This window comes from Lycium ferocissimum, chromosome 10 (genome assembly GCF_029784015.1).
Source record: "Lycium ferocissimum isolate CSIRO_LF1 chromosome 10, AGI_CSIRO_Lferr_CH_V1, whole genome shotgun sequence".
Taxonomy (NCBI): domain Eukaryota; kingdom Viridiplantae; phylum Streptophyta; class Magnoliopsida; order Solanales; family Solanaceae; genus Lycium; species Lycium ferocissimum.
In genome coordinates this window covers 15,032,298-15,044,517 of record NC_081351.1, presented here as the reverse complement: position 1 = coordinate 15,044,517, position 12,220 = coordinate 15,032,298, and the positions used below count along the sequence as shown (strand labels likewise).

The window sequence follows — 12,220 nt, the reverse complement described above, 5'->3', positions numbered from 1 at the left end:
GTGTATGATGTACATAGTTCTCTTATGTTGTAGATGTTAAGCTGTTCCCTTTTCTTTTACTTATTGCTGCAACTACTTTGTGTTGGTCCATGTGTGACCACACGCTCTTTCTTTGTCCTGAAATATTTCTCATTTTCTGGCCCATTTGACATTATTTATTGTCGAAGCTTTCGGCTATCTGTTCCTCATATTCCAGGAGCCAGGCACACTATTTCTAAAATGAAAAGTAAATGAGTTTATTAATAAGAAATCAATCAAGATAAGTATAGTATTCGAATTAAAAGATCTGTCTCGAAGCTCTGGTGGCATCTTGCTTCAAGTTGAGTGCGCACCCCTCTAAAAATCTCTTAAGACATGAGAAATGATCGACGTAGCATCGTCCGGATCGAAATTGTAATATTAAAATATTTTAGAGGTTAAATAAAGAAAATTAGGAGCTAAACATAAGCAAAAGATGTTTTCCAAAAGGATAAGTCATACCTGATTCCCTCAGGCTCGATGATGAGTCTCTTATACATGCTCTCACGCCAGGTTGTGGAGCATCATGACCATGTGTAGCTGAGTGATTCGTGGTAAGTTGAGTGATTCGTGGTAAGTGTCGGGTTCAGAGCTACTATCTCAAAGGTAAAGATCTAATAGACCAAACTAATGGGGTAGTCTCCGAAGTAGCATGTGATCTAATCGGGCTAGGAGTAGTTGTCGGAGTTCCACTAGATGTCAATCGCTGAGATACGGAAGGCAACTGAGTGAAGCCTTGTGGAGCAGCATAATCCGTCGGCACACCATCAGAGGGGTCAGTAGAAGCGTTTGACTGTAGCCTTGGGTCAGCCAAGTATAGTGATGCAACAAAGCGGCCTATGGTGGGAGAGATGGCGGCAGGGAGTTAGATCTAATATGCATTGCTATTTTTGATGACAAAAGGTTATATCGCTATAAATGGTAAATATTAATCTATTATAGCATGACCATATAAAAAGCCCTAGGTACCACACACGACACATTTAAGCCAAAAAGTTATGAATGGCAGTAACACGCAAGGCCTATATTAGTATTTCCTAAGTCCTAATTCTAGCCCTAATCAAAATAAACTCATAGGTCAGAGGGCAGTTAGTGAGCGTCTGAGAGAGATTGTGCGAGCAACATCAGCAACTAGTGACCGCCGATGGCGATTCTTATTCACGTTGTCAAGGTACATATTTTCTCTACTATCTATTCCAAATAGTTTCTTTGCGTGTGCATCTTCGATGGTTGGCTTGAAATGACATTTTTGCTTGATTTCGAATTTCTATTTTTGAGAAATCTGACAAATAATAGCAGCATTCAGGAAGTTGTTGCAAATCTACTGGATTTTGCTGCCTCAAACCCCAGTATCTCAGAGTCTTATTCCAACTTCCTGTGACCAGCATATTCCTCTTTGGGATCCAAGCCAATTCATTGACTGGAAGGTCATGTTGACTACCAGATTGGGGAAACATTTTCGCTTGCTTCTCATAATCTCCAGAGAGGACAGTTGTTCCATCACCATTCCAAACCTGTGATACAACATGGATTAAATCTAGTTTATAGCGAGGCTGCTCTCTATGAGTTGTTGGATAGCCACGGAATGATTGTGTTTGATAGCGAGGCTACTCTGTATGAGTTGTTGGATAGGCACGGAATGATTGTGTCTGATAGCGAGACTGCTCTGTATGGAAAGCAGATGGTCGATAGACATAGGGTTGTTGCAGCAAAAATGGTAGTGTTCCGTACACGGTATTTTAGGCCCTCTCCAAAAGCAGACCAGATAACCCTCTCCATTCACACAATAATGCGGGCGCCTTTTCAACCATTTTTGCTCGTGCTATTGCCCCCAGAAATTCTTGAATTTCTTATACTTGCTACAAAAGATGGTTTTTTAGTTGTTGCAAATTAATGAGATTGATCACCAAAATTATTTTACATGAAAGAGAGATCAGAGATATATCTTTTCAAATTTATTAAGAAAAATAAGTCTCATAAATTTAAATATGCATGTATTTTGTCGCATTGAGATTCACATTGATTATTCACACACATTTGTGCTATATTTTTTATGTATAATTATTTTATTCAAAGCTTCTATTTTTTTATATCGATAGTATTTTACAAAATCATGTATTACATGATTGGCAAACACGTGCAGCACACGTGACGAGAAACTAATATAAGTATACATGCCTAGCTTCTTCTCTTCACACTTAGCTTCAAAGAAGAAAAATGCATAATTTATAAACCGCACACAACTAAAGATGAGGCTTTTACTAGAGATCACATCTGAGTTGCATAACGATCTCGGCATGGTTCCATTGGACGGAGTTAATGATCCAGACATGCCTTACTTTTTTAAGATTTGTAATTTTGTAGATTCTCATTTTGTTTATAAGGATTATTTAGTAGATCAACTTTTCTTACTTTCTCACTATTAAACATAGGGCCAAAATCGAAAAACATGACCGACAAAAAAATCGACTGCCGTCAATCGTTAACAAATACCATAAAATTAGTTTTATAGAAATCGATCAATGTCGTTCGATTTTAAAAAAAAAAATTAAAAAAAGATTTCAAAAAAGGGTCAAGCGACAAATTAGGATATGCCTAGGACGTCATTTAATTAGCATTTTAAGTGGGTTAACTAGAAACTTGTATATTGCTTATGTATGTTTCATAAACAGTCACATCTTATACTTGCTACAAAAGATGTTTTTTTCAGTTGTTGCAAATTAATGAGATTGATTATTAATTACCATTATCAAGAAAAATAAGTATCATAAATTTAAATATGCAGGTATCCTATTTCATTAATCTTTTTTTGAATGTATATTGACATAAGGTATAACTAAAAATTGAATGAATTTGTTATGTCGAGAGATAGAAAACAAAGCGTAGCGAGTACGATCTTCATGTTTGAGTATCGGCAATGCCAATTTTTTTAAAGAATATGCAATAAATATAAAATGCATTACTTAACATGAATAAGAAAACTAGATAAATAATTGTGTATAACAATATATTTTTGCCAAAAGTTTATTCAATTTTTCTTATTTTTAATCTTATTTAATTTTGTCATAATTTAAGCTTACTTTAGAAAGAAGAAATATTTATAGCTAGTGCAAACTATATGGTGAAATGATTGTATTTGAAGTACAATTGTTTAAGGGGTCGGATCGGTCCAGTCGCGAAGGTTGTAATAGATCTTGCGAGGAGGTTAGGGAGTCAAATCGGGTTTAGAGAATCAAATCGATTAAAGGGATAATATGCTAGAGAGCCAAATCAGGTGTAAGATTTCATAAATTGGACTCAAACTTGACATATATAAGTTATAAAAGTTGGGAAGAAAATAATTTTTAAGGCTAGTGTTTAAAACATAGTCTAACATTTATAAAGTATTTAAAATATAACAACTTCTAATTTGAGCGCACATGACCACTTCCTCTTTAACTAAATTCTTGTGACTATATATATATATATATATATATATATATATATATATATATATATATATATATATATTAAAGAAACACTCAATTCGAGTTGTAGCCTGTAGGCCTCATCTCATAATAATTCCATCATTTCTCCAAACATACATATTGCTAAGAAACTGTGACATTAACTAAGAGGAGTTCAACAGTATCCTTTGCAAGAGCTTTGTTTTGTTTTATTCCTAGATGAAACTCGACAATTGGACTCCTCCTAGTTAATGTTTATTCCTAGACTAAACTCGACAATTGAACTCCTCTTAGTTACTGTTACAGTTTGTTAGCTATATGCATGTTTGGAGAAATGATGGGAATTATTATGAGATGAGGCCTACAAGCAGAATTGAGTGTTTCTTTAAATATATATATATATATATATAAGTTATAAAAGTTGGGAAGAAAATAACTTTTAAGGCTAGTGTTTAAAACATAGTCTAAAATTTATAAAACATTTAAAATATAACAACTTCTGATTTGAGCACACATGACCACTTCCTCTTTAACTAAATTCTTGTTGACTATATATATATATATATATTTAAACTATATAGAAGCATGGGTTTAGACCCATGCTTCGTCGTCCGTCCATCATCATTTTAAAAAAAAAAAAAAAGTGTGGGCCCCACACTAAATACCAACCAATATTTAAAAAAAAAAAAAGTGGAACCCACCTTCTCCAAACTCACGGAAAAAAAAAAAGTAGACCCCATATTAACAAAATCAAGCAATATCAAAAAAAAAAAAAAGTGAATTTCATATTAAAAAATCAAGCAATATTCATGTAATTTCCAAAGTATCTCATTAAATCAATAATGATGGATTCATTGCCACATGTGCATCAACCCATTAGTGGGAGCAAATGAATTTATTGTACAGCAAAAAACATGGACCTCATATTATTCTTTTTCTTCAAAAGTTAAGTAGCCAAACCATACAATTTTCTTTCTTTTTTTATATTAGCACGAGATGTAATCTAGATATTATTTGTATTTGCTATTCGCCATGTTATTTATTTGTTATGTTTACTAAAATAAATATACTTCAAAATACTCATATTTTAAAATAAGATAGAATTTAATTACTTTTTCATTTTTTTCCTTACTCTAATAAATGTGAAAAGAGATTAATATCATAAAAGAAAAAATAATATTAAATGGAGATCAAATAATTAATAAGGTAAATTAGTGAAATTATAATTTTAATTGACGTTTCCTTAAAAAACCGTGCAAAAGACAACATGACAAGTAAAATGAGCTAAACCAAAAATATTTACCAAAAATTAAAAAATAGTAGTTCTTCATTTAAATAGAAAATCAAATTTCTACTTTGTTTCATTTTAAACATGTAAAATTAATATAATAATTTGAATTAGAATTATCCAAATCAAAATTTGATTAAAAAAATAATAGGCATTGTTTAGGCTCAATCTACATACATTAACAATAGAATATTTTACACCTTTAAATTAATCGAATTAAAATTCAAAGTATCAACTGATGCTTAAATATTACTATTGTTTTATCTCAAAAAGAGAAAAATAATTTCCTTTTAAATAAGTCTTCTCTTTTAAAAAGTATTAATAAATTTTTGCCAACTTTATATTCGTAGCAAACACTAATATAATAAAGTTTTGGATACGGAGCACAAACTACAATGTTATATTAATCGTGTTTTGAATATAATATATATATATATATATATATATATATATATATATAAGAGCCGGTTTAAACGAATCGTCGTCCATCCTTTGGTTCCACTTTTTTATTTAAGGGCAAAAAAATCCTTTGCGGTCCCACCCACTTTTTTATTTAAGGGCAAAAAATTGACATTTTATACTTTATATTACCAACTCTTCTAAAAAGTAGATAGAAATACTTTATTAACTTAGCTTTGATGTGTTCAATTATTATTTTCCAGTGGAGAATAGTCATAACGACTTTCGGGAAAGCGAGCATTCAAGTTGGGAATCTCTAAATCACCAAAGATGAAAAATATAATCCAAAGCTCTAGAAAACCAAAGTATTTGCAATAGGTAATTTTATAGACATACAGATTAGCAGAATCTATTGCTTAATTTTAGTTGTTGTATTTCTAAATAGGACAATTTGGATATGACTTAAAAGGAAACTTTTTCCAATAAAACGTTGAAAAGCAAGCCGAAACATTAAAACTTTGTTTAGAATAATAAAGGCAAGAACAATACAACAATACAAGTGTATTTTGTTACACTGAAACATAAATGTAACAAGAATACAAGATACATCATACAAAGAAGATTCATTTGAATTATTTGGAAGAGACGTGTCAATTACTTCTTCATGCCCATTTCTCCAAGTGTATTTTGTTACACTGAAACATAAATGTAACAAGAATACAAGATACATCATACAAAGAAGATTCATTTGAATTATTTGGAAGAGACATGTCAATTACTTCTTCATGCCCATTTCTCCAAAACAGAAGTTACATCTTCAAACTAATGTCCAACAATGTAACATGAGATAGGCCAGTTTTTGTTAAATCTTAACATGTCATCTACATGTGCAGTCAAGCATAGTAAAATTTGTCCCGCACGCTTAACATGGCTAAGCTCTTTCCTATAGAAATGGCTGGATTCTCCATTATTGTGATATCTCTTCGTTCCTCTGCTAACATATAGAACCAAAAAAGGTCCTCAGATTCTTTTGCAGTAGTTCATTTGATAGATTACCTCTCATTTTTTCAATATCAAGAGATAACGGAGGTCTTAGTTTGATACATTCCCTCTCTTTAATAATGCATATCAAAAGATTCTTGTATGAACATCTACAATTGTCTTTGTACCACTAACGGCCAGGGTATATACAATGGTTAGAGGACTTCGGCATACACTCAAGTCAGAAGCCTTAATGTTGAGTGTTTTATTCACCTCAATCATCAGAGAGCTGAAAAATGCTAAATCAGTTAGATGAGAGAATATTCGTCACCCTTTTTAATCTTTAGTAGTAAAGTGCATTTTGAAATAGCTAGTTTTAAAGAAACACTCAATTCGAGCTGTAGCCTGTAGGCCTCATCTCATAATAATTCCATCATTTCTCCAAACATACATATAGCTAAGAAACTATAACATTAATTAAGAGAAGTTCAATAAGTATCCTTTGCAAGAGCTTTGTTTTGTTTTATTCTAAGATGAAACTCGACAATTGAACTCCTCTTAGTTACTGTTTAGTTAATGCTTATTCCTAGACTAAACTCGACAATTGAACTCCTCTTAGTTACTATCACAGTTTGTTAGCTATATGTATGTTTGGAAAAATGATGGGAATTATTATGAGATGAGGCCTACAGGCTACAGCTCGGATTGAGTGTTTCTTTATATATATATAGTCAACAAGAATTTAGTTAAAGAGGAAGTGGTCATATGCGCTCAAATTAGAAGTTGTTATATAGAAGTTCAAACTTGACATATATAAGTTATAAAAGTTGGGAAGAAAATAACTTTTAAGGCTAGTGTTTAAAACATAGTCTAACATTTATAAAGTATTTGAAATATAACAACTTCTAATTTGAGCGCACATGACCACTTCCTGTTTAACTAAATTCTTGTTAACTATATATATATATATATATATATATATTTTTTTTTTTTTTTTAAAGAAACATTCAATTCGAGTTGTAGCCTGTAGGCCTCATCTCATAATAATTCCCATCATTTCTCTAAACATACATATAGCTAAGAAAGTGTAACAGTAACTAAGAGGAGTTCAATTGTCGAGTTTAGTCTAGGAATAAACATTAACTAAACAGTAACTAAGAAGAGTTCAATTGTCGAGTTTCGTCTAGGAATAAAACAAAACAAAGCTCTTGTAAAGGATACTGTTGAACTCATCTTAGTTAATGTTACAGTTTCTTAGTTATATGTATGTTTGGAGAAATGATGGAATTATTATGAGATGAGGCCTACAGGCTACAGCTCGAATTGAGTGTTTCTTTAAAAAAAATAAAATATATATATATATATATATAGTCAACAAGAATTTAGTTAAAGAGGAAGTGGTCATGTGCGCTCAAATTAGAAGTTGTTACATTTTAAATACTTTATAAATGTTAGACTATGTTTTAAACACTAGCCTTAAAATTTTTTTTCTTCCCAACTTTCATAACTTATATATGTCAGGTTTGAGTCCAATTTATGAAACCTTACACCTGATTTGGCTCTCTAGCATATTATCCCTTTAATCGATTTGATTCTCTAAACCCGATTTGACTCCCTAACCTCCTCGCAAGATCTATTACAACCTTCGCGACCTGGACCGATCCGACCCTTAAACAATTGTACTTCAAATACAATCATTTCACGATATAGTTTGCACTAGCTATAAATATTTCTTCTTTCTAAATTAAGCCTAAATTATGAAAAAATTAAATAAGATTAAAAACAAGAAAAATTGAATAAACTTTTGGCAAAAATATATTGTTATACACAATTATTTATCTAGTTTTCTTATTCATGTTAAGTAATGCATTTTATATTTATTGCATATTCTTTAAAAAATTGGCATTGCCAGATACTCAAACATGAAAATCGTACTCGCTACGCTTTGTTTTCTATCTCTCGACATAACAAATTCATTCAATTTTTTTGTTATACCTTATGTCAATATACGTTCAGAAAAAGATTAATGAAATAGGATACATGCATATTTAAATTTATGATACTTATTTTTCTTAATAATGGTAATTAATGATCAATCTCATTAATTTGCAACAACTAAAAAAACATCTTTTGTAGCAAGTATAAGATGTGACTGCTTATGAAACATACATAAGCAATATACAAGTTTCTAGTTAACCCACTTAAAATGCTAATTAAATGACGTCCTAGGCATATCCTAATTTGTCGCTTGACCCTTTTTTGATTTTTTTTTTAATTTTTAAAAAAAAATCGAATGACATCGATCGATTTCTGTAAAACTAATTTTATGGTATTTGTTAACGATTGACGGCAGTCGATTTTTTTGTCGGTCATGTTTTTCGATTTTGGCCCTATGTTTAATGGTGAGAAAGTAAGAACAGTTGATCTACTAAATAATCCTTATAAACAAAATGAGAATCTACAAAATTACAAATCTTAAAAAAGTAAGGCATGTCTGGATCATTAACTCTGTCCAATGGAACCATGCCGAGATCGTTATGCAACTCAGATGTGATCTCTAGTAAAAGTCTGATCTTTAATTGTGTGTGGTTTATAAATTATGCATGTTTCTTCTTTTCTTCACGATACCCTAATCATTAACGAAAAACAAATTTAAATTAGTTTTGTAAAGTTCAAAAATAAATTTAATGCTTTCCACCGCTGAAATAAACATAATACATATTCATTTTGTGCCTAAAGGAGTAAGAGCGCATTTGGATTGACTTATTTTAGGTGCTTTTAAGCTAAAATGACTTTTTGTAGTTTTGTGTAAAGTAAAATATTGTTTTGAAACATTTATTTTTAAGTCAAAAATAATAAAAACAAGTCAAAAGTCATAAGTTAAAACTCCTAACTTATGGCTTTTGACTTATAAGCCGTAAGTTATAAGCCCATCCAAATAGGATGTAAATAGTCGTGCCATTTTCAAAACATATAGTTAATTGAAATATAATAAGGTCCAATTTGTGATATCATAATAAAGAAGCTCATCTATCTGCATTTAAAAAAAAAAAGAGTTAGTGACTATGCCGAAAAGTCGAAACATGATAAATCTAAAAAATAAACATTGATACTGTTGATAAAAAAAAATCTGGTATTAATTAGCTCCCATTTAGGGCTAAACTTTTTAGGCACTTAAAGAAAAGAGGAAAAAAGAAAATAACAAAATATTTACGCCACTTAGTGTCCATATTTTAGGTATAAACTCCCAATTTAGCTCATATTTATGTATAAACACCTTTGATACACTATTATACACGTTATACAAGGTTGAAACATTATGTATAATGCTTTCCCCTCAACTGTAATGTAGTATAATATTATATTTACGTGGTGTAAATATTTTCAAAAAATTGTATATTTTTAAAAATTTCCCAAAATTTTAATTGTTTAATGAGAAAAAGAAAAGAAGAAGAAATTGTTAACAAACCCAAAAAAAAAAAAAAAACAAGAGGTCAATCTAGAAATCAGAAGAAAAAGCAAGGGCTAGCAATGTAAAGTTACACCATATTTATAATGCTTTCCCCTCGGTATAACGCTGTATAATATTGTATATTGGGCTACACGGCGTTAATATTTTCAAAAAACTGTATATTTTTTGAAATTTTCCCAAAATTTTAATCGTTTTGAAGAAATTATTTATGATAAACCAGATACAGTGAGGAAAAAAAAAACAAAAGAAAGAAAGAAAAGAAGAGGTCAAATCTTGAAATCAGAAGAAAAAGCAAGGGCTAGAAATGTAAAGTTATACCATATGTATAATAGATATATTGTTGTATAATACTGTATGATGGGCTATGCATAAATATTTTCAACAATACTGTATATTGTTGAAAATTTCCCAAAAATTTTAATCGTTTAATGAGAAAAGGAAAAGAGGAAACAAAACCAAAAGAAAAAAAAGAAGAGGTCAATATAGAATTCAGGAGAAAAGGCAAGGGTATTAATGTAAAGTTACACAACATTACGGGTTCGGATCTAATATCCACAATCACCTCCCAAAAACCCTAAGTATATATAAATACGCATTCATTCACCATTACGTGAAACCCTAGAAGAAGCAGTTCCCAAATCAACCATTAAACAAGGCTCTCTCGTATGAAACCCTAACTATCCAAATATTCTTTTACTTGTTTCAATTTATTTTTAGGTTATTTGAATTTTTGTATCTAAGATTTATGTTTTGGTTGTGTTAGATATTATTATTAAGAAGAAATGAAGGTAATTGCAGCTTACTTGTTGGCTGTTTTGGGTGGCAACACATCACCTTCAGCTAAAGACTTGAAGAACATCCTCGGCACTGGTAAATACCTTAAAGTGTTATTATTTGGAGTGTCGAATAGTTTTTTTTTTTTTTTTTGTTTAAATTTAAGGTAATTATTTTGATAAAATGTTGCCCTCGGGACATTAATTCAAAAGCGAAGCTTGTAAAGTAAGCTTATTTTATGAGTTCCAATCATAACCAGTGAACCAAATCTGATATTTAAGTGGAGGGTACGTATATATAAATTGCTAGTATATATACTATTTCAAGACATGTTATAGGGAGCAGAGAGTACGAAAAGGCAATTTATTGAGTATTGGAATGAAATAGGTCTAAAGGGAGTGGAATATGAATTCCTGATCCATATATTAAAATTAGTTTGGGGTTGAATTTTTGTCGTCTTCGTTGTATGTTTAAGACAGCAAACTGGTAAAAGCCATGCCCCTAAGGGGTTTAGGGCATGAGGTTTAGCATATTGATTTTTCTTAAAGAAATTGATGTCCAAATGCACCCAGAGAAGGAGCAGATTTAACCATTGGAATATGCTATTTGTTTTACTCATACGAGGTGCCTAGAATCATCTAACATGGGTAATGAAGTAACATATCTGGGTTAGACTTGGAATTTATTTAAGAAATCATAATATGTTTGTAGTTGAAGTAATGTCTAAAATGTAGTAAACAATGATTCAACTTTTGTAATAATAATGATGATATTCTTTTAGGGATGGAAAGAATAACACTTTTGCTTATTTTTGGGGTGCGGCTGGTGCTATGGAATTCTATGAAGTTGAAATTTATGACATGATTGCTAGGCCTATTAATGTATGACGTAGACTAGGTTTATTGACTAGAAACTGTGTTGCTAGTCTCTGTAATGTTTTTGATTTTTCTCTTTTCTTTTTAATTTTGGTGAGAAGTGAGCATAGTGCTGTTGACCTGCAATAGTGAACTTATAGTGTACCTCCCATAGGTATATATGCGGTTTGGATACTGTGTAATCTTAGTTTTTAAGGAAATGTACAATGATTAATTTGCAGTGCATTAATTCCTTAAAAAGTCTTAAGCAGATAATTTGTAATTCAGCTGCTTCTACAACTAATTATGTAATATTGTATACATGTGCACGTGTTTCTTGTTGCTGGTTGTTTGTTTCACACTCGCATTTGTGGTTCACGTGCTCTGCAGTTGGTGCTGATGCTGATGATGACAGAATTCAATTGCTCTTGTCTCAAGTTGAGGGCAAAGATATCACTGAGCTGATTGCTGCTGGCAGAGAAAAATTGGCTTCAGTACCTTCTGGTGGTGGTGCTGTTGCAGTTGCTGCCCCTGGTGGTGGAGCTGCTGCTGCAGCCCCTGCTGAGGAGAAGAAGGAAGAAAAGAAAGAGGAGGCGAAAGAGGAGTCCGATGATGTATGTCATCCAACTTAGAACAGCTATACTTTTAATTGTCTATATCTTCTTTAATATCCTTTGCAGCTGTTAACGTTGTTTTCTGGTATTTCTTTTGCAGGATATGGGCTTCAGTCTATTTGATTAGAAGAATACGATGTTGTTCTCTCTGTATGATGCAGCATTCCTTCTCCGTTTCTCCCTTGAGCTTATTTTAGGAAGTTTCTTGCCTAGTAATGGATTTTGTTATTAGTCATCTAGTGAAGAACCTTAATTTTGCTTTTGGAAACTTGTCTGAGGCAGATATTGGAAATTTATAATGATGTTGATGTCAAATTTTCAGCTTGTTGTTTGATGTGTCATTTTAAATTTTAAATTTGTTATCGTTTTCATGA

General features: G+C 31.3%; 1 protein-coding gene across 2 annotated transcripts in view; it reads left to right on the top strand.

The window, feature by feature from the left end:
• The window catches only part of LOC132032581 (large ribosomal subunit protein P2-like), a 12,784-nt gene extending 620 nt beyond the window's left edge, over positions 1–12,164 (top strand). The window contains exons 1-4 of one of the 2 annotated variants that reach the window (XM_059422219.1): positions 10,115–10,267; positions 10,368–10,474; positions 11,623–11,846; positions 11,947–12,164. In XM_059422219.1, the coding sequence (XP_059278202.1) occupies positions 10,387–10,474; positions 11,623–11,846; positions 11,947–11,973 (339 nt within the window). In that variant the 5' untranslated portion in view covers positions 10,115–10,267; positions 10,368–10,386 and the 3' untranslated portion in view covers positions 11,974–12,164. Of the gene's footprint in view, positions 1–10,114; positions 10,268–10,367; positions 10,475–11,622; positions 11,847–11,946 lie in introns of those variants that run through there. The other variant, XM_059422220.1, reaches the window with a different exon arrangement.
• The last annotated feature ends 56 nt before the right edge of the window (positions 12,165–12,220 follow it).